Here is a 27,505-nt window from a genome sequence, read left to right on the forward strand (position 1 = left end):
TCACTCTGTGCCTTGGTTTGTTTGTAAAATTGGGTTATGAATAGTATCTACCTTTTTGGGTAATTCTCAGGATTAAGTAGCATGTTTGCTATTGGTGCTGCTCCTATCACTATGTCTGCTGTTATCCTAGAAGTGCTCAAAGTCTACTCTGATGCTATGTCATCTCAGTGGTGCTCAACGAGCAGTGGCATAAAGCCATGTCTCTGCCTCAGTCCAGTCTGTAAATATTTGATCCCTACCATATGCAATGCATCAAGAAGTGAGCAAGTTTTAGCAGCGCCTCAGTTCACTCCAAGTTAGGTTCCAAGTTTCTCGTGCAAGTTTAAAATTGTGCGTAGTCAAGATTATCTTTGAAAATGCCTCTGGAAGGCTCTACATTAAAGTTTGTGCTGGGGCAAGGGGCATTATCACTGTGTGAGGGATATAAATGATAAATGTTTAACTGTTACATTGTTTTGTACACCTGAAACTAATTTAAAAAAATGTTAACAAACAAACAAAAAGCTTGTGCTGTCGCTGAAAAAAATTCAGCACAACTGATTTTCCCTCTAGTTTTGGAATAGATGCTGTTTCTTTGCCGAGCACACAGTGAAATACTTGACTTGTATCTACTGGCCGTGTTGTACAAAATGTGGGCATTTCTAAACATTAAGATGACACTCATAAATAAAGGTGAGATACTCACTCTCTGACAAGCTCATTGGAAGGGGACCCAGCTGAGAGATGGGCAGGTTCCCATCTCCACTTACTTGGCCGTGTACACATACTGTGTCAAAAGGCAGGGAAATCACCAGACCGATTTAAGGGGATCATTTTACTTGCCTTGTATTGAATTAGCATGTTAATTGAATTCACTCTCATTTGCTGATGCAACACCACTCTATGAAGAAGAATAAGATGTTATCTCTGTCCTCGGGGAGCTTCCGGTCTAGTTAGAGGGTGAACCCTAAGTACGTGAAGATTTAAACCAAAACACTGAGTTGGAGGAATTTGTGCTTCCTGATTATAGCTGACTTTTCTCGAGTATTTACTGTGTTCCAGACACTGCCAGCTCATTTAATCCTCACCAGCAATGAGACAGGTGCTATTATTATTATTTCCATTTTGACAAGAATAAATGAAAGCATGGGGAGATGAAGTCATTTGTCCAAGGTCACCAAGGCAGACTGGCTGCAGAGCCCTCTCACTGAGTCACCACCCTTGACCCATCAACTGTGGCACTGCAGTGTGGGAGCTGGGAAGGCTTCAGAGTGAGGCATCAAAAGAGCCTTGACATGTGTGTGTAAAATCTGAAGAGACAGAGGGAAATAGGGAGCTGCTCTGAGAATATATCTAGAAATGGGACTTGGGAGAGGAGGGGAAATGAGAGTCATGAAGAAGCTTGAAAAGATGACTTAAGATCAGATTTTAAAAGGTGTTGCATGATATATATGAGAAATACAATAGTAGAATTGTAATAGTTCATCGGGAGGTTTTGTGGTATAAGCCTGAACTATTTCATTTATAAAAATGTAAGGAGGTCAGCAGTAATGTTTTCCTGTTTCTAACACAGAGGGGGGAAAATATTAGAACATAAAATGGGAGTGTTGTGCTTTCCATTTAATGGAGTTTTATGTCTTCCTAAAAACATCTTGTAGGGACATCGATGGAGTGTTGCAGCGAGCCAATAACACAGAGTACGGTTTGGCCTCAGGGGTTTTTACAAGAGACATAAATAAAGCGATGTACGTGAGTGAAAAACTAGACGCGGGAACTGTTTTCATTAACACATACAACAAGACAGATGTGGCAGCCCCTTTTGGTGGAGTTAAACAATCTGGCTTTGGAAAAGATTTAGGTATGCTTTACTTTTCTACTGCATGTTCCCTTTGTTGCCACATCACAGAAACGTCTGCTCTGTGTTTCGTGCAACACTTGTGTACTGTTCTGAAGGGCATTTCCTACGCGGCAGTTGGATCTGGGTTTACAAGGGTAATACAATGTTTTTAAATGTTAAATATTTTTTTGAACTTACACAAATTGTGTGGAAAAGGGTTTCTTTTTAAAAGAAGATTAATGTTGAAAGGAAAAAGAAACTCCGACAATACCTTTCAGCTAAAAGAGGTTTGCTTTTTTACATGACATTCAGCATGAACTTGGTTTAGCATTCATGGGACTAAATGGAACCAAGAAAAGGAAATGGGTACAGGGCCATAACCAGCTGCTCCAAGAATAAATCCTGTCTCTGAGCTGTTTGGCAATATTCCAGAGTCAACGCTGCAGTTGGTAGGATTTTCTGGGAATCTGGGAACCCAGATTTCAAATTTGTAGAAAGCCCAAGATGTAATTCATCATGAGCAGTGAGTGACACTGTCACATTTCAAGTAGTTTACTCTGAACACTAAACCAGGCCCTATTCTAACCAATTTACCTGTATGAGCACAGGGAATCCTCACAATAGCCCTGGGAAAGAAGCACTATTTGTTATCCATATTTTATAGATGGAGAAAATAGGGTCTCAGAGAGGTTGGGTAACTTCTTCAAAGTCACACAGTCAGCCACTGGCAAAGAGAATTCAAAGCCAGGCAATTTGATTGTGGAGCCCGTGTTCTTACTCCCCACAGTCAGGCTGGCATGTTGTTTCAAAAATGGAAATATTTGTGATTTACTGAAATAGTCTGTTAATATAAGTTTGGTTAATTTGGGGTATTTTTACATTTTCTCTTTCTTGATGACTTCTGGCAATGTATTTGCAGCAATAAAAGTAGCTCTCCTTTTGAATTCCATTGAGTTGAAGGTACAGTCATTTTTTTTCCATGCCTCCATTCTGGCTTTCATCTCTGCATCCAAAATACAGTGGAAAAGATTTTCTTAAGGAAATTGCTATCATAAAGCAAGGTAACCGTGTTCCACTCATCTTTTGATTGAGCATAATCGACTAGCTTCAGGTGTCTGTTTCATTATAAAGCAGTAGTATTTGCCTAATAGTTTCTTCTTCTCCCAATTTTAAACTCTTCTTAGCCGAGTGGTTCCAAGATATACACTGGATTAGAATCACTTGGGAACTTTTAAAAAATATAATACATAGGTGCTAACTTAATTGGTCTGGGGTGTGATCTGGGATCAGGAATTTTAAAAGCTCCCCGAAGTGACTGATTCTATTTTAAGGTTATAACCTTTGTTTTAGCTCAACTTCCAGAATCATCTACTCATTAGCTTCACCTGTGGCACTCATGTCCTTTCACTGCTATGGAAATCGGTGATTATACTGACTCAAAATAGAAACAGAAAGCAGACCTAGTTATTGTTCTGCCTGGATACACCCTTCTGTGTTTATAAGATACTATGTAAATCAGGGAACTGCATTTTCCTTATCTTCAAAATATGATTAGTACTGAGTACCATAGGCAATCGTATCACAATGATAAGAATTTGTGTATCTAAACATAAAAAGGTACAGTAAAAACACTGCATAAAAGATACAAATGGTAGCCCTGTATAGGCGCTTACCATAAATGGTCCTTATAGGCCCGGCAGTTGCTCTGGGTGAGTCAGTGAGTGCACGGGAAGGCGAGGCCGTAGTGTACACTGTAGACTTTATAAATACTGTGCACTTAGGCTACACTACGTTTATGAAACAACATGAGATTAAATCAAGTACAAGTGAAAAGGATGCAATCGAGACATGGTAAACAGGAGACGCACAATCACGAGGCTTAGGCTGGACTTCATTGAATCACAATCTGCAGTGTCACATGGTCCATCCACTGCTTTTCTCTTCCTTAGGTGAGGAAGCGCTAAACGAATACCTCAAAACCAAGACGGTGACGCTGGAATATTAGAGCAATGCCATCATCAGGAAACCCTTGGCAGGCAGCCCTACTCCTCGACTCCCGACACCCTGAAGAAGCCTGGGTGTGCAGAGGAAGGAGGTATCAGCCATGAGCCAAAAACACACACGGACCATGAAGACAGGCCACATGCCTAAGCATTTTCTTATGTGCCTGAGCTACACGCCTCTCACACCTTAAAATGACTTCCACGTGTGGGTTTTTGACTATGTTGGCTCGAATCACACATGTTGCTAACCTGCCAGTCTGCTTTTCTCCCCGCCAAAGCTGATCCATTCATGGCTGTTCATCTTGAAAATGTCAATATCATGCAGTCATAATACACAAGGTGCATTTTGGGAAGCTTTGTATAATACGTACAGGTTTTAACCTCTGACTCACACATTTGGGTTACTAAAAAAGATTTTCTATAATTTGTTCTCAAGAAACAGTATATCCTGTAGGACTGTGAAAGGAGTTCCTTTTTTTCATATTTGGAAATACGATACCTCTTTGTGCCTTTGATGTTCTAGTTTTCAACCCACTGTGATGGGTGAGCAACCTACAAACAGTTCTTGAGGACCTACCGTGTTTCCCTGAAAATAACACCGAGTCTTATATTAGTATTTGCTCCAAAAGACACATTAGGGCGTCTTTTCAGGAGATGTCTTATTTTTTCATGTACAACAATCTACATTTATTCAAATACAGTCATGTCATCTTTTTCTGGAACATCGTCATAGCGTACTAAATGCGGCCATCTGGCTGACAATCTTAACTGGGGCTTATTTGGGGGGTAGGCCTTATTTTGGGGGAAACACAGTACTAGGTACAAGGTACTGTATTATGTCCTGAGGAGTACACAGAATTTAATGACATGATCTGATCTCTGGCCCCAAATAGTGTAAATTCTAGGCAATAGCTTTATAGTAAATTTTGTAGTACGATATAGTATAAAGAGCTTTTGGAGACTGATCTTGATTCATATCATAGAATTTTACTTACTATATATGTGACTTTGGGAAACTTATGCAAATTCTCCAAGGCTCAGCTTCCTTATCTGTGAAATGGGGGTAGTGATGCCTCCCTCAGGAGCCCTGTAATGAACATTCAATGCAATAATATAAGAAAAGCACCTCGCACTGTTTCGTTCGTGGTGAATATGCAATAAAAATTAACTTTGTTTTCCCATCACTATTTAAACAATATGTTGAGATATATTAACTAGATGAATTAATTCATTTCCCTGAGACCGTTTTCAGTAGTCATTGATTCCTAGACTCCTTTTCTCATCCGTTGTCCTGACACAGTGCCCGATACAGCAACACTGGGAAATGCCATGCAACGAAATGATGGTGGCGCAAGGAAAACGGTTGCTTTCCTTTCTGTGGCTCACTCATCCTTCCTAGGACATCTTATTTTCCATTTTCTACCTACTGGTTTTACTGTTCATTGGCTGTGTGATCTTGGACAAGTTAGTTACCTAATGTTTCACAGCCTAGCTTTGGAATCTATAAAATGGAGATACACTCCCTGTCTCATTAGGTGTTATAAATTCAATGGGATAATATACATAACATACTTAGCAACATGTTTGGACCATAGTCTGTACTCGAGAAATGGGGATTATTACAACCCACACAGACTCACATAATGGCCCGTTGTCAGACAAAAATAATTAGGTGGGTAAATGATCACCATCCACATGAGACTAGAAGGTGAGTTCCTGGACCGCAGAAGATGCTCAGAGCAACTCACTTCTCTCATTCCTCTTTTTAAAGTAAAATTTCTGCAAACATCCTACCTCATGGGTGTTGAGGGTGCCCTTAGGGTGTAGTTGTTACTTTGAAGACTCAGCAGCTTAACATCAAGAGAATGTAGGAAATCAATAATCAATAATCAACAGCAACAAAAATCAGAGGCAGAAAACATTCAAAAGGAAGAGTACCAGGTGGTCCCGCTGTGGTCAATAGGGCAAATTTTACCTGTAGGCATGTTTTATTCTACTGTAGCTCACTTACCACGAGAGCTTGGCACAGCTGGGGTTCTCAGTTGGAATGAATATTTTCTGGGTCCAAATTGACAGTTCATACCTGAACAAAATGACAAAAGCCTTATTATAAAGGAACCACTTTTAAATGCAACAATTTAAGTGATTTCATGTGATTTAAAATATCACTTACCAACTATTTTAACGACAGATGAAATGGCAAACAAAAGCACACTTGTTCTGGACTGATTTTACCCTCTAATATTAATTTCAGTAGCGGTGTTTATAACCTTTGGGCCCTAAACCTCTTTTGAGAATCTGGTAACAACAACAACAACAAAGCTAATGGAACCTCTCTGTCCCACTTCCACTCCCCAAACTCACTGCACACACATCATTCTGCAAATATCTTCACAGACTTCCTGAAGGCCATATTTGGGTCTCTGGTTAAAAATTCCCTTCTCCATATTGAGTTCTAAGGTCCTTACTTTACCGGCCTCATTTGTTGTGTCTGACTGTTGATCAGAATCAAAGTCTCCACGGAATTCAATCTGAGTTGGAACATAATGATCCACAGCCTACTGGGTGATTTAATTAACACAGAGTAATTAAATGTTCACTGTTTCTTCAGATCACTGATTATTTTGCTCAAGGATAAAACTGTGGTCTACTTGTCACCAAATTGAGGAGGTGTAGACAGTTTATGCAGTCTGCATTCCTGCTAATTCCATTTCCCCCGCCTTTGCTGGCACAGTCCCCTTTTGCTCAAACACCCTGCCTTTTCCCACCCCCAACTTGCTTCAAGTGTCTCTCCTCCAGGCTCCCACTTGTCTGAACATAGTACTTACCACTTGGTGCTGAAATTATTCACCTTTTTAACTAGATAGGAGCACCCGTCCCCAACAGTAACAACAGCTATCATTTATTGATGGCCTCCTGTGTGCTAGGCATTATGCTAAGCTCTTTTTCAGTGCTATCTTAGTTAATCTTCACAACCCCTGAAAAAAGTGAATAAATTGAGGTGCTCTTCTTACTACCTCCACCCCTACCAAGCCATCATCATCTCTTTATCTAGATAAGTTATTACTGAACGATCCCATCAGTCTTCCTGATGCCTCCGTGTGGTTCTGTTCAAAGCTGAAGCGAGAGGGTGTCACTCCTCTGCCCCAAACCTTCGAATGGCCCCCATTTTGTTTAAAGTTTAGTGTAGCACTTATCGTGGCCTGCAAAGTCCCATTGAGCTTGCTCCTAGCCACTCTGGCTGCCTTGATGTTCCTTGGACACACCACGCATTCCTCAGGCCCTTTGCACTTGCTGTTCCCTCTTCCCAGTGGTATACTGGTATTTAACAAATGGCTCTCAGAGGGGGAAAATTTATAGTATTTGCTGATTTCAGTGTATGAATGCTCTCATCAAGGCTGATTTCAACTTATCAATTTGACTTCCGTGAACACACAGTTGGGAAGAGATATGCACAACTGGAAGGACCAACATCACTGCCTTTTCCTGAAACTCCCACACACCACCTCCTTGCCGCCTGCCGGCCTCACTTTCTTCAGGTCTCTCTTCAAATATCATCTTGGATACATTCCCTAACTACTCTTTCAAAAATAGCACACATCCCCACATTCGTACATCTGCCCTGTCATTCTTTACGTAGTCTTCTTGTCCTGCATTATTTTTATAGGACTTACCACAACCTGGCATATAGCTATTTAATCATCGATCTCTCCCTATTGGAATGTAAGCTTCATGAACAGGTGCTTCTTTTGTTCAATGCTGTATCTCCAGTGCCTAGTACATAGGAGGTGCTCAATAAATATTTGCTTTCAAATGAAAAAGGTTAAGTAACCTGCGCAAATCACACAGCTACAAGGTGTGATCACAAAATACGGTGAATGTTTAAACAAACAAAAAAAATTTATTGCAGTCAAAGACACACTGCCATTCATCTGCTCAAAATACTGTCCCTCACTTCGAACACACTTATCCCATTGTTCTTGCCGCTTTCTGAAGCAGTTCTGGAAGTCCTCTTTCAGGAGTGCTGTTGTGGCGGCCTCGATTTCCTGAATCGATTCAAAACGTGTACCTTTCATGGTCATTTTGACTTTGGGGAAGAGCCAGAAGTCACACAGTGCCAGATCTGACGAAGAATGTGGATGAGGATACACCGTAATGTTTTTGACAGAAATTGATGTATCAGAAATAATGTGTGACACGGAGCATTGTTAATTGGAGAATGAAGTAAAGACACTTCATAAAAGAGGACTTCCAGAACCGCTTCAGAAAGTGGCAAGAAGGATGGGATAAGTGTTCAAAGCGAGGGGGAGTATTTTGAGAGGGATTAATGGCAATGTGTCTTACTGTAATAAGTTTAAATTCAAACATTCACCGTTTATTTTTTATCATACCTCGTATTAAGTGGCAGAGCAGGCCCTCAAGCAATGAACTGGTGGTCTTAACCAAACTGAGATAGCTTTTATTGCCAATGCCTAAATCAGGGCCTGGATGGTGAATAGTAGGCACACACCAAATATATGTCAAGCTAAAAAACTAAGCAGAATAGACATTATCTGCAAGAGCTTTTGTGGAAGTGGCTAGAGATAGGGTGAGGAACCAAATTTGGTTCCCCCATAGCAGCCTTCCAAGAAAATGGCTGTTGAGGGGAACCTGGGCTAGGAGGAGATTATCAGATATGAGAAATGATGGATAGGGTGGATTATTATTACTACTTTGCAAGTAATACCCAAGTGGATTTTTAAATGATTAAGTAATACTCAATTATGTAAATATACATAAAATGAGAAGATTCAGCCATAAACTATCCACACGAAAATAACCAGATATTTGAGATTGTTCTAGACTTTCCTATGCATATATTTTTACAGGATTAATTTACTGTACCTGACTTTGTTACCTGCTTTTTTCAATTAACAATCTGTAAGTGTCTATGTCAATAATCATACCTCTGCCTATGTTCAGTGGCTTTAATTCTACTTGCTCTCTATTGTTGGACATTTAGATTTGTTTTTTGCTGTTTTAAATGTTGCAATAAATCTTATATAGAAATTTGTGAACGAAGCCATACTTATTTAATTGGATACATTCCTAGAATTACAGTATGAATCAAAGGATATAGTAATTTATCATCTTACTAAATTTCCATTTTTGCAACCATCTATTATTTTTATGCCATACCTCATATTTACTGAACACTGTTCTAAGCACGTGATGTGTATTAACTCATTAATTTCTTACCAAAACACCTTGAGGGAAATAGTTATGCCTATTTTACAGATGGAGAAACTGAGAAGAGTGGCTGGGCTGGGATCTGATCCAGTCAGCGTCAAAGCCTGTGCTCACAGCACTGTGACGAGTAGGCCCACGATGACAAGGCGTGGCTGACAAACTTCATACTTGGCTCTACCACTTAGCTATTTTGAGGCCTTAGGAAATTGCTTAGTATCTCCATGCCACTTTCTCATCTGTGAAGTGGGTATAAGCAGCATATCTCATAAGGTGGTGGTCTTTTTTAATAAGGAAATTTATCATGTCACAAAACAAGTTCAATAGTTCACTCTATAGTGATCTGATGCAGTGACTCAGCGATGTTCTTGCTTCTCTCTGCTATCCTTGGAGTGCTGACTGCACCCTCAAGAGCTGGCTCTACTGATGGCCACTAGCTAGGACTTCAGGAATCATATCCAGTCATAAGATGTCCTTTTGGAAGAAAGGACACATGTCTTCATGTGCCTCCTTTTCAGGAATAAGTCTTTCCCTTCCAAAAGTCTACTAGTCGGACTTTGCTCAGTCCTCAGTGGGAAGGTTCGTGTCCCATGTGCCCATTTCCAAACCAATCATTGCCAAGGGTTTTCCATCAACAGATGGTGCGGAGTCAACCACAAAGATTCCAACAAGATGAATTACTTTACTGACATAAAGAAAGTAGTTTAATGAACATTTATTGTACATTCCAAGTGAAAGGCACTATACTAGGCACCGAGGGAAATACAAATGGAAGCAAGACGCCATCATTTGTCTTGTCTTTCCTGCCATGGTCGTGGATACAGGCACAAGAATAGAAACTACTCTGCAAATCATTGTTGTTGTTTTTTTTATAAGTACCATATTTGATGTACAATTAAAGTATTATGAGAACTGATGGCAGATTCATTCAGAATGAAATTTTTGCTTCGAAGACCGTAACATCTAATTTTCTGATTTATAACCGTCACAATCAGAAGATATAATACCCCCTAAGTTTGAAGAGAACATTTCATCAGCCTTAGGAATTAAACTGTTGTCCAAATGGTGGCTATCGTCTCACACCTAAGCATCAGGCAGAGACAGCACAGGGTCAGACCAACCGAAGCACAATAGTGATTTAGTTTCCAAAAGACTGTAGGGCAAACCGCTTACAAACATAACGGCTTTTTAATTAAGGTATAACATACATACAAAGTGCACAAATATGAAATGTCACACAAAGAAAGGGCTCGGTAACTACTAGCTATTGTCTCATCTCTCAATTTGATAGGTAAAAAATATAATCTTGGTTGCATTTGCAGTTCTTTGACAAATGGGGTTGAACCTTTTTCTGTTATTTGTTTATGTCCTATGGCCTTTTCACTACTGAGATATTAGTTTTCACTAATTTGTAAGAGCCCTTTTTATACTAATAGCACTCACTCTTTGTATTATATTGCAAATATGTTCTCCAATTTGTCCCTTGCCCTTTAAATGTCTTTGCTACCCACTGATTTTTAATATTTATGTGGATGAATTTTCCGCTCTTTCCTTTGATTTCAGGCTTTAATGTTCCACTTTTTAAAAAAGCTTTTGCCCAACTACCTTATTAAATATTCACCATTTTAGTATGGAACTCTTTAATTTTATTTCTTTATATTTAAATTTTTAATCCACGTATAACTTACAGTACATGAGGCTAGAATCTAACCTTATTTAAAAATAGTAAGCCAGTCCTGACATTGTATGTTAAATAATTATTCCATTATCCACTTCACTCATCATTCAGTCTATTTCTACTTGGATCTATATCTCCTATAAAGTGACACGTTCCTATTCCCCTGCATGGAGCAGCCTACCATGGCTTAAAATGTCCTGTACATCCTCACACACCTGCTAATTCACTATTAACAGTGTTCAGTGCATACTGTGTACCGTGCAGCATGCTAAGTAGAGAACCAGACAAATGCAACTCTTTCCACAATGTAGCATAATGAATTACCTGGTAGAAGACAATCTTTCAATATCTATACCAATAATTTATCACAGTTGTGTTTGGTGCTATACAGTACAGCATTGATACCCTTTCCAGCTGAAAAGTGTTATTTCCACATCTGTTCATTTCTTCCTACACTTAGTGAGGAACAGCCTGGGAGATCTGGCTCCAATTTCCAATGGGAAATAACCAGAAAGAACCTTGAGAATTATCTTTAAAAGATGTCTCAGGCTAATGTGAAGAGTAGGAAAAAATACTTCAAGGAGAGCCCTAAAACATTAGGGGACAAAATGTCTTCAGCTCAACCCACGTGGAGACTGTCCTTTAAATTCTCAGGTCCACATACTGAGCAAAGCCAGTCCCATAGCAGATGAGATCTGAAACAAGTTTAATAAGGTCAAGAATAAAACAGAAATTCGACTCCAGTGCAGGGCCATTTTGGTCTGAAAGGGAAAGCCAGCTGTTACCTTTTGTGTTCTGTGCCCTATTTTTCCTGTGGTGTCCCTATTTTCCACATTTGATAGGTTTCAAACTGTGGACAACTGTGTAGAATAGTTCTAATAGCTGCAAAAAAAAAAAATTGCTTTATGAAAAAAAATACCATGATTTGTTTCCAACCAGTGAACTCTATCTACATCCATTGAGTGGCTGCAGAGTTACCGACAACGATTAAACCCACAGAGTACCAGTTTTCCAGCTCAAACAGGAAAGGAGTTTTTTGTGTTGTTTTTTTTTCTAATGAAAGGAGATATGCTTGAGAGCAGCTAAATCAAAGTAATTCTTTTTATTGTTAAAAAAAAAAGTCTTAAAAAAGTTTCTCCCTCATTAAGCCCATTTTAATGCTAACAAATAAATTTGATGTTGTAATAACTTAAAAAACAAAACACCTATGTTGTTTTATCCCAGAGGATAATTTAAAACAAAAACAAACTAGTGATTTGTATTTTTACTTTAAGTTTGATGTCTGAAATCTATGCTGAAGAAAGAAGATGCCAACAAATTCACTCATCCTGTACATAAAGGTAAGCTTTCTAAGCTAAATCTCTTTAGCATGAGATCAAAGACAGCCTGCTCTTAGAAGATCCCCAAATATTACCTATACCAACTCTTTGAAAGCCAGCTTCTGTTTCTCTGAGGAACAAAATACATTCAATATGACACAAAAACACCAAGGATATCTGAAATGCAAAATAACCAGCGAACGACAGTCTCTTCCACAGAATTAGTCGGCATATATCACTTGTTTCCTAGTTGATTTATTTCCCTATTTCTTTTTTTTACTGGTAGGACTGTCCAAAACTTCTATCTTGCCTTTTCGATCTTCTGAACGAGGAAGCTTAATGTTATCTATGGTGACTTCAGAAGAGGTGCTGTCATCTTCTTCCTCAGATTCTGAACTGTCCTCTGAATACTCTTCTGAACTGTCCTCTTCTTTTGAATCAGACTGATTCATCTCAAACAAGGCCACATCCTGCAAAATCACCACGTGGGAAATTTATTTCAAGGCAGCAGTTCCCTAAAAAGTTGTAATAAAACAACATTGGGAACAACCAACATTTAGCACAGTATTGAAGCACAAAGGACAAGTGATGTGTATAATATATATGACACTTTTATCCTTTCAGGTGCCAGAGTCCGCCGGAGGGATTTCCACTTACTACAAGTCCCCCACAACCCAAATCCATACATCTCGAACACACTCATAACATTTATTCAACAAATATTAACAAACGTTAACATGAGCCAGGCAACACAGTAGGTACTCGACAGTCAACAACAACAAAATCCTTGCCTTTTGTGGAACTTATATTTTTGAGCAGGGGTGTGCAAATTACAGCCTACAGGCCAAACTCAGCCTGCGGCTTGTTTTGCGTTAGCTCATGAGCTAAGCAGGGTTTTCATATTTTAAGTGGTAGGAAAAAAATCAAAAGAAGAATGTTTCCTCAGACATGAAAATTATACTAAATTCAGATTTCAGCGTCTACAAATAAGGGTTATAAAACTTGTCTGTTCATTCAGTATCGTCTACTGCTTCTTTCATGTGACAATGGCAGAAATGAGCAGTCATGACACAGTACGGTTCCCCAAAGCCTAAAGTATTCACTATCTGGCCCCTTACCAAAACTGTTTGCTGACCTCTGTTCAAGTTGGGAAAGAAAGACAATACGCAATTACCTATAAAGCATAGTACAGGGTAGTTAAAATAAAGAAATATAAAGGAGGATAAGATAATAAAAGGGCCACTGGGAAAGGCCACTTGATGAGGTGACAATTGATAAGAGATGGAGGGAGTCAAGATGCAGAAATCTGGGGAAAAGTATCCTACAAAGAGGGAAGGGCCTGGAGTCAGGGGACTAAATGGGAATGCGGTCAGTGAGGGGATCGGGCAGAATGGGTCAGAGAGAAAGCTGGAGGCAGAATCACACAGGCCCTGGAAGGACTTTGGATTTATTAAAAATGTGATAGGACGTCCCCGACTCCCAAACTGTGGGTAAAGAGTGAAGAACAGACTCTAGGGAAGAAAGGGTGGAAGCAGGGAGCCCTGTTGGGAAATTACTGTAACAGTCCAAAGGGGAGACCAGAATTACTTGGACCAAAGGTAGTTGAGGTCATGCAAAGTGGTTGGATTTGGGATATGTTCTAGAGGTAGAGCTAAGCAGACTTGCTGATGAATTACATATTAATAATGTGTCAGCTCTAGCCAGAAATAAAGGGAATTCCAGTGTAGAAATAAGATATGAGTCTAAATTGAGAGACAATTTTCCCATGTAGCTTATGTAAATCTGTTTTGTTAGATAATGTATTCTGTTAAACACGCCGTTAATTTTTGCACGTGCAATGAATCAGACTGTGATTACCTCGTTGGGTCTTAGATGGGGAAAAAAAATCCAGTTAGAACATTTAGTAAATTAATGCCACAGATAACAAATGTACATGCTAAGTGAAATAAGTTAGACTGAGAAAAACAAATACCATATGATCTCATTTATGTGGAATCTAAAGAACAGAATAAACAAAGAAACAAAACAGAAATAGACTCATAGAGACAGACGAACAAACTGACGGTTACTAGATGGAAAGGAGGTTGGAGGATGAGAGAGAAAGTGAAGGGATTAAAAAGCACAAATTGGTAGTCACAAAATAGTCACAGGGATGTGAAATACAATATGGGGAATATAATCAATAATGTTATAAAGGCTATGTAGGGTGTCAAATGGGTACTGGACTTACTGGAGGGATCACTTCATAGATTATATAAATGCCTAACCATTGCACTGTACACCTCAAACTAATATAAAATAATATTGAATGTCAACTATAATTAAAATATATACATATATAGTCACAGGATGTAGAGCGCAGTACAGGGAGTATAGTCAACAGTAATATAATAGCTATGTATGGTGTCAAGTGGTAGACTTGTTGGGTTGTGAGTTGGTGAGTTGTGTAGATGTCTAATCATTTTGTTGTTTTGTACACCTGAAACTAATAAAACAATTTTTAAAAACCCCAAAAATGATAACGAATGTAATATTTGACTTAAAAAAGCCTTCCTATGATTCCATTATTACTAAATCCCTACACTTCACCCAGGAAAGCTTATCAACCCATAAGATCCTTAATCATACAACGACCAAAGTACCCATGCAGTACTGGAAACATGAGCTGACTTTCCAGGAAGGAAAATAATTGGAATTAAAATAGAAAAGTTCTCTCTTTTTTTAGATGACAAGGCACACTGGTAATTTTACTTTATGAAATCAAAAAAAGCGCAGTTACCATTTGTATAACTTTTCCAAGAGTTTCATCAATATTTTCAATATTGAAACGATCAGGTGGTGCAGCTGCCATTTCTTTTCTTAGCTTTTCATTTGCCTGAGCCATCTGTGGGAGAAAGGTCTGTACTTGGTCCAATACTAAGGAGAGAAAACATCGTGTATCGATAGTTAGTATTTGGCCAAACTTCAAAGGTTTAAATCCAGACTTTCCTATAAACACTTCTGAATTTAACAGTAATAATAATCATCATATTTAAAAAATCTTTCATGTTCTTTCCATTTAAAAACCTCCATCCTCTTCTGAATTCTTAGAGCCATAGGGTCACACTGTTAGGCAATTATTTCTCTTTGTTTGTGTTTTTCATATATCCCCAGAACTGTAACCTCCTCGAACGCTGGCATTCAACAAACAGCAACTTAATAAGGAGGCAGTTTGATTTTACAGTTAAGTGCAGCAGGCGGTGGGGCAGACTACAGGTTATTACTAGAATCCCAGTTCCACCTCTTACTATCTGAATTACCTTGAGCACATGAATTAAGTAGTGGTTGTTTTTACCTGTCCAACATCTGTTCCCCTTTCTTCTGATAAAATGACCCTTTCTTTTAAGCTCTGTCACTCTGAGTCACTCCTGTCCCTCCCCCCAACTATGTCTACATGTTCCACAACCTTGGCCACCGTGATTGGGTTCAGCTGACATATACAGTGACATTGTGATCTAGTCGGGCCAATAAGAGATCAGCCTGGGACACAGTTTGAACTGTTGAGAAAGAACCTTCTCAGTGAGTGGGTGACTGAGCAAGCTGCTGTACGTAAGGCTGGAGCTTCTGAAAATCTGGCCAACTTGCCACATGTGGGGAAGGAGCCTGTTCTAGATTAAACCAACACCCAGGAAAACAGAGCTAAGAGATGCAGAGCAGCAGACTCCTCATGACACTGAGCACCTGGATGCAAATGTACCTGAAATCACCAGGGTTTTCTCCCCTAATAACATGACCCAATATAATTAATTATTATTATTATTTTAATTAAGGCAGTCTGAACTTGATTTCAGTCATTTACAACCACAGGAGTCCTAACTAAAACATCTAACTTGATCACTTGAAACCTCAGTTCACTCACCTGTGAAATGGGTGGTTACTTGCCAGGTACTGCGTTAACCACAGGGGACTCAACAAACAAGGATAATTTTTTCTCTCCCAAAAGGCCTGGCATGTAACTAGCTCAAAACTTAAGTCATTGATAGCAGCTAAACAGGTTAACTGAAATATCCAGAGTATAGAAGAAAAAAAGAAAATGGTGGTAAAGGTCAAGAAGTGTCCTTTAATTGCAAAATAGGGCTGCTAGAAGGATTAAATGAGGTTGCACACATTTAATTAAACATTAAAGCTCCACACGATGTCTGGCAGACTAAATAGGGAATACACGTGAGCTATCATGCCCCTTCAGATAGAGAGAGAAATCACTAAGAGAAGTAAATTCTGTGTCTGCAGATTTAAATCTATTACCTCAAAGGGAGGATGAGGCCAGATTGTTGTTCTGCTTTGGTTTTTAACTAATGGATCACGTGGAGCAAAACAAGGACTTATGTGTGTGGCATAAACCATGATTCTGAGAATCCAAGTATTTCTGTGGTACTCTGGAAAGAGTACATGCTAAACCCTTGAAGCCAGGCCAGCTATAGTGCTTCTAAACAGAATCAAACAAAATCTAGCATACAACAACATAAAATACAAAATGCTCAGCATTCAATAAAAATTACTAAGTATGCAAATAAGCAGGAAAATATAATACATACAGAGTAGGAAAAAAATCAATAAAAATATATCCAGAAATGGCACAGATGATAGACTCAGCAATAAGAATGTTAAAACAGCTATTATAAATATGCTCCACACATTCGAGAAAGCAGAGAAAGACACAAACACCATGAGAAAAGAAATGAAAGATATAAATAAAAGACTCCAGTTGAACTTCTAGAGACGGAAACTACAATATGGAACTTGAAAAATAAACTGGATGGGATTAAACAGCAGACTAGATAATAAAGAAGAAAAGATTAATGAACTTGAGGATACAGCAATAGAAAATACCCAAAATGAAACACATAAAAAAAAAAAAAAAGACTGAAAAACAAAACAAAACCAAGTACCACAGTGCTGTGGGGCAATTTTAAGAAGCAAAATTATGTGTAATTGGAGTCCCTGCGGGTAAGGTGAGAGCCCAGAGACAGGAAAAATATCTGAAGAAGAAAAATAACCAAAAATTTCCCAAATTTGATGAAAACTATAAACCCATAGATCCAAGACACTCAACAAACCCCAAGCTCAAGAATCACAAAGAAAACTGTAACAAGACACATCATCAACAAACTGGTAAAAACCAGTGATAAAGAAATCTTAAAAACAGCCAGAGAATAAAGGAAATATTTCATATATGATAAAGGTAAGAATGACAGCAGACTTCTCATCAGAAACAATGTAAATCAGAAGACAGCAGAGCAACATCATTAAAGTACTGAAAGATTGAAAAATTTAAAAACCTGTCAACCTAGAATCCTATATGCATTGAAAACATCTTTCAAAACCGAAAACAAAATAAATACTTTCTCAGAAGTACAAAGGCTGGTGAATTCATTACCAGCAGGCCTGCACTGTAAGAAATGGTATTTACCAATAAGATAACCTGATTGTTAAAGTGAGCTAAAGATCTGAACAGACTTTTCACCAAAGACATATAAATGGTTACTCAGCACAGGAAACGATGTTCAACATCACCAGTCATTAGGGAAAAACAAAGATCACAATGCGATACCCTACATATACAAAAGAAGAGCTAAAAGACAGACCACACCATGTATTCCTGAGGATGCGTAACAACTAAGGCAGCGTAACAACTAAGGCAGCGTAACACTTGTCCTGGGCTGGTGGGAATGCAAAATGATATGGCCATTTCCTCTTTATGAAACAATACACTTTCCATATGACCGAACAATTCCACTTCAGCTATGCACCTGCCTGCCCCAAATGAAAACCTATGTCCACACAAAAGCTTGTATTTCAATGGAGAGCCACCATGCAGTCATTTTAGCTGTAGTCGATTTAGTGCATACTATGGTTCAGTTCCCCTCTCAGAAGACTCATGACATCTTTGTTGAGAGACATGATAACCTCATGCATCATTTACAGTGTTTTCACTGGATTTTTGTCTTCTTTTTTTTTAACATTAAGTGTGAATTACACAGATGTTGAGTATTACACGAACTGTGTATGAACAAAGTCTGAGTGTGGTACAGATTTATAAATGTGCAGTACAGCAATATTATTGAGCAATTAATGAACAGAATTGGCTCTGTTATGTCATGTCATGAGTAACATTTACCATTTAAATAATTGTGTCCACTTTAATCAGACGTGGTGATGTTCTCTCATACATGTGTATTAAATTTGGGCTCAGTAACCTCTAAAAAATTTTTCTGCGGAGATTAACAATAATTGTTTTCATTTTCCAAAAATTCACCCCACAGGGAGTTTTTCTGGGAAAAGTTACTGTCTTAAAGCAGGTGAATAACGTGGGAAATTCTACCCTTGTGCACAGGCTTCACAACGTAAATCCCAAGTAAGATTTGGCTCTGTGGTTTAATATCTGACCAAGGAGGCAGAGATCGTCACATCAAATAACTGCTTAATTGGGCAGAATTTAATGTCAGAAAGGGTTCTGGAGAGAGGAAGAGAGGAAGAGAGAGAGAGAGAAAGAGAGAGAGAGAGGGAAGAGTACTTACAGGGACTCCTCTTTATCCGAACTGTTTGAAGAGTGGAATTCTTTCTGGAATTAGGCTTGGAGTTGATAAGCAACCTGTCCCATATACCTGAAAACACACACACACTTAAGTGACTACATTCCATGACCCTCCACATTTTCCAGGACTTTTTTTTTCTTGTTTTACAAAAGAAGCCCCCCAAGTTCCAGTACAACATTTTACTTCTGTATGCACATCTATCTCCCCTTTCTTAACCCTGTCACATACATCTCTGTGTCATCAATACTGGATAAGTGCATGCTAAACTGTACCCTTCCGGATCAGAAATCCATCAGTGACAAATGTGGGTCTGCAATGACAGAATGGAGGAAGCAGTACAGAATACAATAATGGTTAAGTGAAGCCAGAAATGGTTTCTAGCTGCACTATATTGGGCAAATTACCTAACCTCTTCAAGCATTAGTTTCTTCATTTGTAAAATGTGCCTGCCCGGTTAGTTCCCCTTCAGTACAGATGGCCAACCTAGACAAAACAGCTCTTTGGAGAAATTTTGTCCCCCCACTCCATCTATTCAGCCTCATCATTCACTATTCCTCAGATCAACCCAACTCTCCAGCCCATCTGAGCTGGGGAACAGGACTTGTCTTTCAAAACCCAAGGTTTTGGACACCCTGTTTCCAACACCTGCAAAATCTCACTCTGGTACAAAAATCCTATTTGCTCACAAAGCAGAGCTCAACAAACATTCGTTGCTTACTACTGCAGGCCTAGCAATTGGATTAGTGTAAAGAGCTTGGACTCTGTGGAGTCAGACAGACTGGATTCAGATCCCAGTTTTGTTCCTTTCCAGCCACATAATCTCTGGCGAGTTGCTTCTCCGTACGAGACACCATGACTGCGTGTCCCCATCTATAAAATAGAGGTAACAGAACCTTCTGCCCAGGGTTGTTGTGAGGATGTAGATTAGTTCATTCCTGGGGCAGGGTTTGGCTATTACTTTGGCTATTACTACAACTCCTTCGGGTGCTCTGCGTTCTCACAGAACCATTTCTTCAAGCTAGTATTTATTGAAAATATACGCAAGCCCTTAAGCGCACGCTCCTCACAAAAATTCTATAGGTGCTGCTACCTCCACTTTCCAAATGTCAAAACTGCGGCGTTGAGAAGGTAACTCCTAAAGTCAGCCACTGCTAATTACTTGGGAGCTGGGATTGGAACTCACGGCTTTTACATTCTCTACTATGGTGCGTGACGTCTCGTGTGGATTCCCTGGGCCCACGTCTCCCTCTACAAGAGCGGCACTGAGGGTTGGCTGTGTGAGCATGGAGAGGCGGGGAGGAGGGTAATCCAGAACAGTCATCTGCTCCCCACCAGCCAAGGGCTGGGACTGACAGCAGACCCTAAGGCCCTCCCCTATGGGAGGTGTCTGCGTGCCCCGCAGAGTGGGCGCTCGGCACTGTGCGGAGTGTAAGACCCATCCCCGGCCCCGCAGCCCGACGCACGCCCTCCACCCGCTACCTCCCATCCCCCACCCCACGGCAGCGGGCACGCCGGAGCCCTGCGGTCACCCCCCGGACTCCCCTTGGGGTACCGGCCTAGGCACGGAGCGGCCCCCACCTCCTCCCCGGCTGCTCGGGCCGCACGTGCGCCCCACGCCGCCGCCACCCTCCCGTCACCTCCGCGGCCGCCGCTCCCCGCCGTCAGCAGCTCCTTGGACACTGAGACCCCAGAGACATCCGGGGGGCACGAGGAAGAGCTCGGGCTGGACGGGGGTCCACCGGGGACCTCCATGCCTCCCCACGCTTCAGAGCCGGCCCACCCAGGCCCGGATGCAGGAAAGAGGCTCATGCAGGGGTGGGACCAGGGCCACGATTGGAGGAAATGGTGGTGGGCAGGGCCGGGGGCGGGGCGACGGCCGTCCGCCGCTTGGGGACACCTGGCGGAACCTCGAGGTCATACCTAGCGCGGGAAAAGGAAGGTTGCGACTCTTAAGGCCCTGCCATTGGATGACAGATGGCAAGGCTCGGTTTTTATTTAGCTAAACAAATCAGGACGTTAAGAGCGCACCACGGGCTGCCCTCCTCTTCATTCTTTAAACATTTTTTTTCAATTGTGGTAAAAAAGCTAATTTTGCATCTTAACCATTTTTAAGTGTGCAGTCTAGAAGTGTCAGTTATAGTCACAGTGTTATGTGACAGAATTTTTTCAATTTGCAAAACTGAAACTTTATTGAGCAACGCCCTTGCCCCCGTCGCCCCCTGCCTCCAGCACTTCGTAACCACCATTCAATTTCTTCCGGTTTCTATGTGTCTGTCTCCGATACTTCATGTAAGTAGAATCATATAGTATTTCCCTTTTCATGACTGATGTATTTCACTTAGTATAATGTTGTCAAAATGTATCCCTATTGTAGCATATGATAGGATTCCCTTCTTTTTTAAGACTAAATAATATTCCATTCTATGCATATACCACATTTTCTTTATCCATTCATCCGTGATGGACATTGGGTTGCTTTTACCTCTCTGCTATCGTGAATAACGCTGCAATAACATCGGTGTGCAAATATACCTTCAAGATCCTGCTTTCAGTTCTTTTTGATTTATACCCAGAAGTGTGATTACTGAATATATGGTAATTATTATTTTTGAAGAACCTCCATACTGGTTTCCTCAATGGCTGTACTATCTTATATGCCCACTAGCAGTGCATAAGTGTTATAATTACTCCACATCCTCACCAACACTTACTATTTTCTGGGGATATATATATATATATATATATATATATATATATATATATACCATCCTAGTGGGTGTGAGATGATATTTGATAAGCTGGAATCGATGTTCCAGAAAGCTTACTCTGATCTGGATTACATTCAATACAGAGTGGAATATGAATTCAAGACTAATCATCCTGATTCTGCAAGCGAGAAAAATCCAGTTACACTCTTAAAGGAATTGTCAGCAATAAAGTTCAATATCAAACTTTGCATGCATGCTTTAAACCAATTGCTGTCAAGCAGAAAGACACCGAGAGCCTCATTTGTGCTACTTTGCTACTTTCAATAAGATTACGACCATGATACAAGAACTACAAAAGCAAACAGACCTGCAGCTGTCACCACTAACTAAAGAAGAGAAAACTGCTGCACAGCAATTAAAATCTCACATGTCAGACCTAAGAAGAAACGGATTTGCAAAAGGGAACTCTAATAGAGAAGAGATCATTTCCAGAGAGATTTAGGAAGATGTCTTGTTAGCCCTTGATGACTAGAGGTGGAGCATGGTGAAGGTGGAGATTTGGCCTGCGTGACTAGGTAGCAATGCCTTTCACAAGAGAGGGGAATAAAAAAACAGGGCAGATATATAAATAAATTTCAGTCAAAAGGATGGAATGGAATAAAGGGATTTAAAATATATATGCATACACACTTAGTCTTGTAATTTTAGGCAAAGAAGTCTCTTAACACAATTTTGTATGTGTTTTTATATAATCGGAGTAACATAGATGTCCTGTCCTACTGTTAAAAGAATGTTCGTGTACTATCAGTCAGTGAAATGTGAATGAGTATGCTTTGGAAATTAAAGGATAGAAAAAAACATTTGTATTATATTATGCATTGTATACATATAGAATTTTCTATTTTTGAACATTTTGATTGTAGATGTGGTCACATTATCAGTGAGATTGGATGTGACCTATAATCTAACATAAAACCGAACCTTTGTAATAAAAAATAATAATAATCTGTAACCCCAAAAAGGCGTATTTGAGGGTGACAAACTCTGCTTCCCTTCAACACTAACACTCTTAGTAACCTTATCTAGTACCATGACTTTAAATATTATTTACCTACTGATAGAAGGAAAGTTTTTTTTATAGCTTGGGAATGGGAAAACCTTTCTAAACTATAATTCAAAATCAAGAAGCAGTAAGGGAAAATAGTGGTGAATTTGATACATAAAAATTCAAAAACAACTTATACATAAGAAAAATCAATGTAAGAAATGTAAAAAATTAATGGCAATCTTGAAAACAAGACGTTTGACTTATGTTACTGAAAAGAGTTAATACCCATAATATTAAAAAACTTCTAAAAACTGAGAAGATATAGACCAGTAACTCCGTGGAAAAATGGGCTAGAGAAATGCACAGACAATTCACAGAAATAGAAATACAAGAGATGCCTGAGCTCTCTTCTATTTAAAAAAATCGCAAAAGGAAATGATACTGAGGAACCATTTGTCATCTATCAGATTGGCAATAATAAAAAATTACAACATCCCTACTGCCAAAGTTGTGGGGAACCAGGCACTGCCATACATTAAAATTGAGAATGCAAAATGGTAGAGTTGCTGTGGAAAGGATTCGGCATTATCTAGAAAAATTACATATGCATTTACCTTTTTATCCAAAAAGTCCTAACAGTGGTTTGGGAAAAAATACAAAATAACATATGCACTGTGGGACTATTCATAATACTAAAAAACTGAAATAATCCAGACTTCCATCAGTAGGGAACTAGTTGATTAAACACACAATGGAGTACTATGCCATGTCAAAAGGAATGAGGAAAATCTCCATATCCTGCTTTGGAGTGATCTTCTGGATACACTGATAAGTGAATAAGCAGATTGCAAAACAGTGTTTATAGTCTGCTGCCTTTTGTGTCATAAAGTGAGGAAAATACCTGTATATTTATATATACATACTCCTCCATACACGAACGTGTTTACATTTTCAAAAAGAAACAGTGGAGTATAAGCCAAAGTGAATAAAATGGCTACCTAGAAGGGAAAAGAAGGAACATGGCAGGGAAGGATATTAGACTTCTCGGAATGTACTTTGTTTTATAGTTTGACTTTGGAATCAGATAAATATTAGGTTGATGCAAAAGTAATTGCAGTTTTTGCAATTATTTTTAACCCTTTAAACTGCAATTACTTTTGCACCTACCTGATACCTTACATACCTAAAAACAAAAGGATAGAAAATTCTCCCAAAAACCTGAAAAGGGACTGAAATAAGTGAATTTAACTATATATCGAGTTTGTGGCATAACAACACAGAAAAGAATTATTTTAGGTAACTTTAAAACACAATATTTGGATGGCATATTCTTAGCAAGATGTATCTCAAGGACAACGACCATAACCACACAATCAAAGAGAAATCTTAAAATGTATTTGCAATCATCTGAATTTTCAGTAGTACTATTGGTATGGTTATTTTGAAACTGCTGTATGAATATTATTGGATAAAGCCAATAAGTAATATGTTAATATCATTTGCAGCTCAGATTTTTTTTTTTTTGTTTAAGAGAAAAAATATACAAATAAAACCCTCCTGGAATCTTAAATTTGAATTGCTAGTATCTGCATAAGTTCATGATTTCCTTTTCTGTTTGTGAAAAACTACTTAGTCCCTAGCTTGGTTCATTGGAAAGTCTAGAAGCGATAACAACTTATCATAACAAGCATCTAGATCATGCCTGCCAAATACCTTTCCTCAATAAACGGAACGGAGATTCTGATACAACCGGCTGATTTCAAGTCTGGGTCAGGAAATAAAACCTGGGACATCTGTGGTGCCAGAAAGCAAGGGAGCCCTCAAAAACTATTGGGGTCATGTCAAAAGGAATCTGGAACCAATTCCAAGAGATTCCCACTAGTCAAAGCTGACAAAGCCTGGTTCTGCCAATCATCTGACATCACGAAAAGTGTGGCCAACCAGATTTTGTATTCCCAATGCATTAAGGCACGCACAGCACCACTTAATGTGTTTTCCTGTTTTAAAAAGAAAGAAGGGAAAACCTTTCCTAAATCAAGCCCTTAGTTCTACCCTTTACAGGAAATATGAGGAAGAGAGAGATAAGCGAAACTACTCAAGGAAGCAATCTGCTAAATCTAGAATAGGGGAAATCCTACAGGATAAATATCTATTTTGTTCAACTGGAAAATGATATGAAAAGATGAACAGTTTTAAATTTAAAGGTATTTAAAAGGCATGTAAATGTAAGAAACTTGTGGACTTGCATATATGTTATAGTTATGATTACATAGTTATTATTATAATATATAGACATGCTCTAATCATAAGAGAACTGAAGTAGCACCTGATTGCTGATTGTGTTAAAAAGAAACAACAGATCCAAAATGGAGACACTTTTCTTAAGTTTTAAATGGCACTTTCTTTTTTTAAATTTTATTGTGGAATATTGGGGGACAGTGTGTTTCTCCAGGGCCCATCAGCTCCAAGTCGTTGTCCTTCAGTCTAGTTATGGAGGGCACAGCTCAGCTCTAAGTCCAGTTGCTGTTTTCAATTTTTAGTTGTAGGGGGTGCAACACACCATCCCATGCAGGAATTGAACCGGCAACCTTGTTGTTGAGAGCTCACACTCTAACCAACTGAGCCATCCAGCTGCCCTAAAATAGAGATGTTTTTGCTAAGCCCCAGCAAGACTTAATACCTAAGGTAACTGCAGTTTCAGCCTCTCCCAGGAGTGAAATTTTAAACCAATCAGTCTGGAATTTCCTGGTCAGCACTGTAAGGTAATCTGCTGCTTAAGATCCTCTGCCTTCCCCTAAGGGAAGGTATCCTTGCCTGAAATAATCCTCTCTTTCAATTTCTTAGTCCCATTCTCTTTCTGCCTATGGAAACCTTCCATTTTGTACCACTCATCACAGTGCCAGTTGCTAGATGGAATGCTGCCTGATTCATGAATCACCTAATAAAGCCAATTAGATCTTCAAATTTACTGGGTTGAATTTTGTTCTTTAACAGATATTACGATGAAACTTCCCTAAGAAATTGGAAACACGATTGCCAACCAAAAGGTAAAATGTTAAACTAACCAACTTGGATCATGGGCCTACTTTTGGTCTAGCTGAGACAAGGAGAGTAAAATTATTCTGATTGGTTTAGACCAATCAGGGCCCACCTCTCTAGCTGGGGGTGGGTCAGTACCATCCAGAAAACAGAGGGGCAGTGGTTGGGGAAGGGTGTAAAGAAAATTAAGGAAGCATCCACAATTTCTACCACAGTCAATAGTATTTGAGATTTATTATGTTGAGGTTTTTCTAAAAGGTAATTTTTATTCCTCCTGCCTCTTTTTTTTTTTTTTTCAATCTTCAGCAGAGTAACCAAACTGATTATTTATGCTGGTAACTTTTCAAATTGCTATTACCTGGCTCCCAGGACCTTAGAAACAATTACCTATTTAATTTAATTACCTAATTTTGCAAATCAAAACTATGTTATCTCTAGAGATATGTATAAATGTATACTTAATGCTGAAAATTATGGTGTAATTATATTGCAAATAACTTATTTTGGTTCACCTATTAATTAATCTATTTTAACCCTATGGATAAAGTCAAAAGTTTGTGTCAAAGAATTACTTCATTTGTCTGGCGATGTAAAATTTTCATTCAGGGGTGTGAGAAACAGATTCTATTTCTAGTAGACTAGTATTCTAAAGAGGAATATTAGTTCCAAGGTAACATTTTAAGGCTTAAACCGGAGTTACCTTGATCTCACTGCTTTATCTGCTGGAATGTGAAAAAAAATTTTTTTAAGGGTTGAATTTTCAGAGCATGCAAGGCAGCATTTCTTCCTCAAAGTTCCATCCTTAACATGGCACAAATAAGATCTGTGTTAAATTCTGCTAAATATCAATGAATCAGAAGTAACACCATCGTATTTCAATAAAGGGCGAAAATGTACATGAAGAGGGGGATGAGAGCCATTTTATTTCATATAATTCATTGGCTTTTAATAAAAAGTATTCTTTTCATTTTTAATCAATTTTAGTGATTTTCACACCCTTTTAATTCTTTACCTGGGTCATGTCTCCAGCATCTTGGAAATACAGGTCTTGTTCTAACAAGAGCAGGATCTTGTTCTAATAAAACAAAATGTCTAGGACGAGGTTACCAGCATCTCCTCAAAAATATTTAGAAGATCTATATATAATTAGGTCAATAACTAAGCATTCTAAGGATACTGTTTCATACAATGATAGGCATACAATCTGATAGAAACAATCAGAAGAGGGACTACATACAGGAGTTAAATCATGGAAGAAGACTGGAAGAAAACACTTTTTGTTTGTTTTATATTGGTAAATTGTGTACAGTTCGTACTGTTCCTTTTTTCTCACGCTACACTACCTCTTTTATCTATCTCATGTTAAGAACATTTTGCAAGTTTACACATCCTGATTACAAATCGTTACAGGGCCCCCAAATTGCTGTCCAGGACAGAGAGGTCTCTATTATTTCTAAATGAACGCTTTCATTTTCACAAAAGCTGTCTTCCTTTGAAGCTGCCAAAACAAACCATCTATAAACTGGCTTTAAGTTCCTGATTTATTCAGCCAAGAATCCAGAAAGGTATTAGAAGAGGCCACACAGAACAGAAGCGGAACGAGCACATCTTTGTATGGCTTTTCCCTCTGCACTGGTGGGATGCTGCCAACGTAACTTTCCACGTCTCTGTTCCCCCAGCTCAACTTTTTTGTCACTCTTTATTTTGATATAATTTTGGATTTATAGAAAAATTGCAACAGTAGTATAATTCTTGTCTACCTTTTACCCAGCTCCAAAAATGGATACATGTTGCTCCATTAGTTATTTCCTTTACCATCATTTTCTATCTCTCTGCCTGCACCATACACACACACACACACACACACACACACACAATCTGTTTTTTTATAATTCAAGAGTAAATTGTAGTCTTCACGTCTGTTTACCCTTAAGTACTATCAGTGTATAAATCCAAAGTACAAGGATATTTTCTTACATACAATGAGTACAATGAACAAAATCAGAAAATTTAACATGAATGTAGTATCATTATGTAATCTACTGTTTGTATTCAAATTTTAATTGTCTCAATAATGTCCTTTATTACTTTTA

At 38.9% G+C, this 27,505-nt stretch overlaps 2 protein-coding genes and 1 pseudogene across 3 annotated transcripts in view; 2 read left to right on the forward strand and 1 right to left on the reverse strand.

Annotated features, from left to right (window-relative positions):
- The window catches only part of ALDH1L2 (aldehyde dehydrogenase 1 family member L2), a 56,352-nt gene extending 51,344 nt beyond the window's left edge, over window positions 1-5,008 (forward strand). Inside the window, exons 22-23 of the mRNA XM_081059871.1 lie at window positions 1,638-1,837; window positions 3,766-5,008. Of these exons, the coding sequence (XP_080915997.1) occupies window positions 1,638-1,837; window positions 3,766-3,821 (256 nt within the window). The 3' untranslated portion in view covers window positions 3,822-5,008. The remainder of the gene's footprint in view (window positions 1-1,637; window positions 1,838-3,765) is intronic.
- Window positions 5,009-9,704: 4,696 nt separating this feature from the next.
- On the reverse strand, window positions 9,705-20,400 carry NOPCHAP1 (NOP protein chaperone 1). The gene is made up of 4 exons (XM_081060882.1): window positions 20,255-20,400; window positions 18,600-18,686; window positions 14,822-14,958; window positions 9,705-12,512 (listed from the first exon to the last, which is right to left on the reverse strand). The coding sequence occupies exons 1-4, from the start codon at window positions 20,367-20,369 to the stop codon at window positions 12,306-12,308; spliced, it is 546 nt and encodes a 181-aa protein (XP_080917008.1). The 5' UTR covers window positions 20,370-20,400; the 3' UTR covers window positions 9,705-12,305.
- Window positions 20,401-21,400: 1,000 nt separating this feature from the next.
- Window positions 21,401-21,827, forward strand: LOC308501821 (SKA complex subunit 2-like; annotated as a pseudogene). Its single transcript has one exon. The product of its transcript is annotated as an SKA complex subunit 2-like (transcript).
- Window positions 21,828-27,505: the final 5,678 nt, after the last annotated feature.

Source organism: Rhinolophus hipposideros (assembly GCF_964194185.1).
Source record: "Rhinolophus hipposideros genome assembly, chromosome: 9".
Classification (NCBI taxonomy): domain Eukaryota; kingdom Metazoa; phylum Chordata; class Mammalia; order Chiroptera; family Rhinolophidae; genus Rhinolophus; species Rhinolophus hipposideros.

Bases quoted from the DNA above. Each gene is read 5' to 3' on its own strand.
- NOPCHAP1 (XM_081060882.1), bottom strand. From the start codon at position 20,369: ATGGAGGTCCCCGGTGGACCCCCGTCCAGCCCGAGCTCTTCCTCGTGC. The intron at 18,687-20,254 runs GTGACGGGAGGG...GTGTGTTTTCAG, and splicing joins GGGGAGCGGCGGCCGCGGAG to GTATATGGGACAGGTTGCTT. The intron at 14,959-18,599 runs GTAAGTACTCTT...TTCTCTCCTTAG, and splicing joins TCGGATAAAGAGGAGTCCCT to TATTGGACCAAGTACAGACC.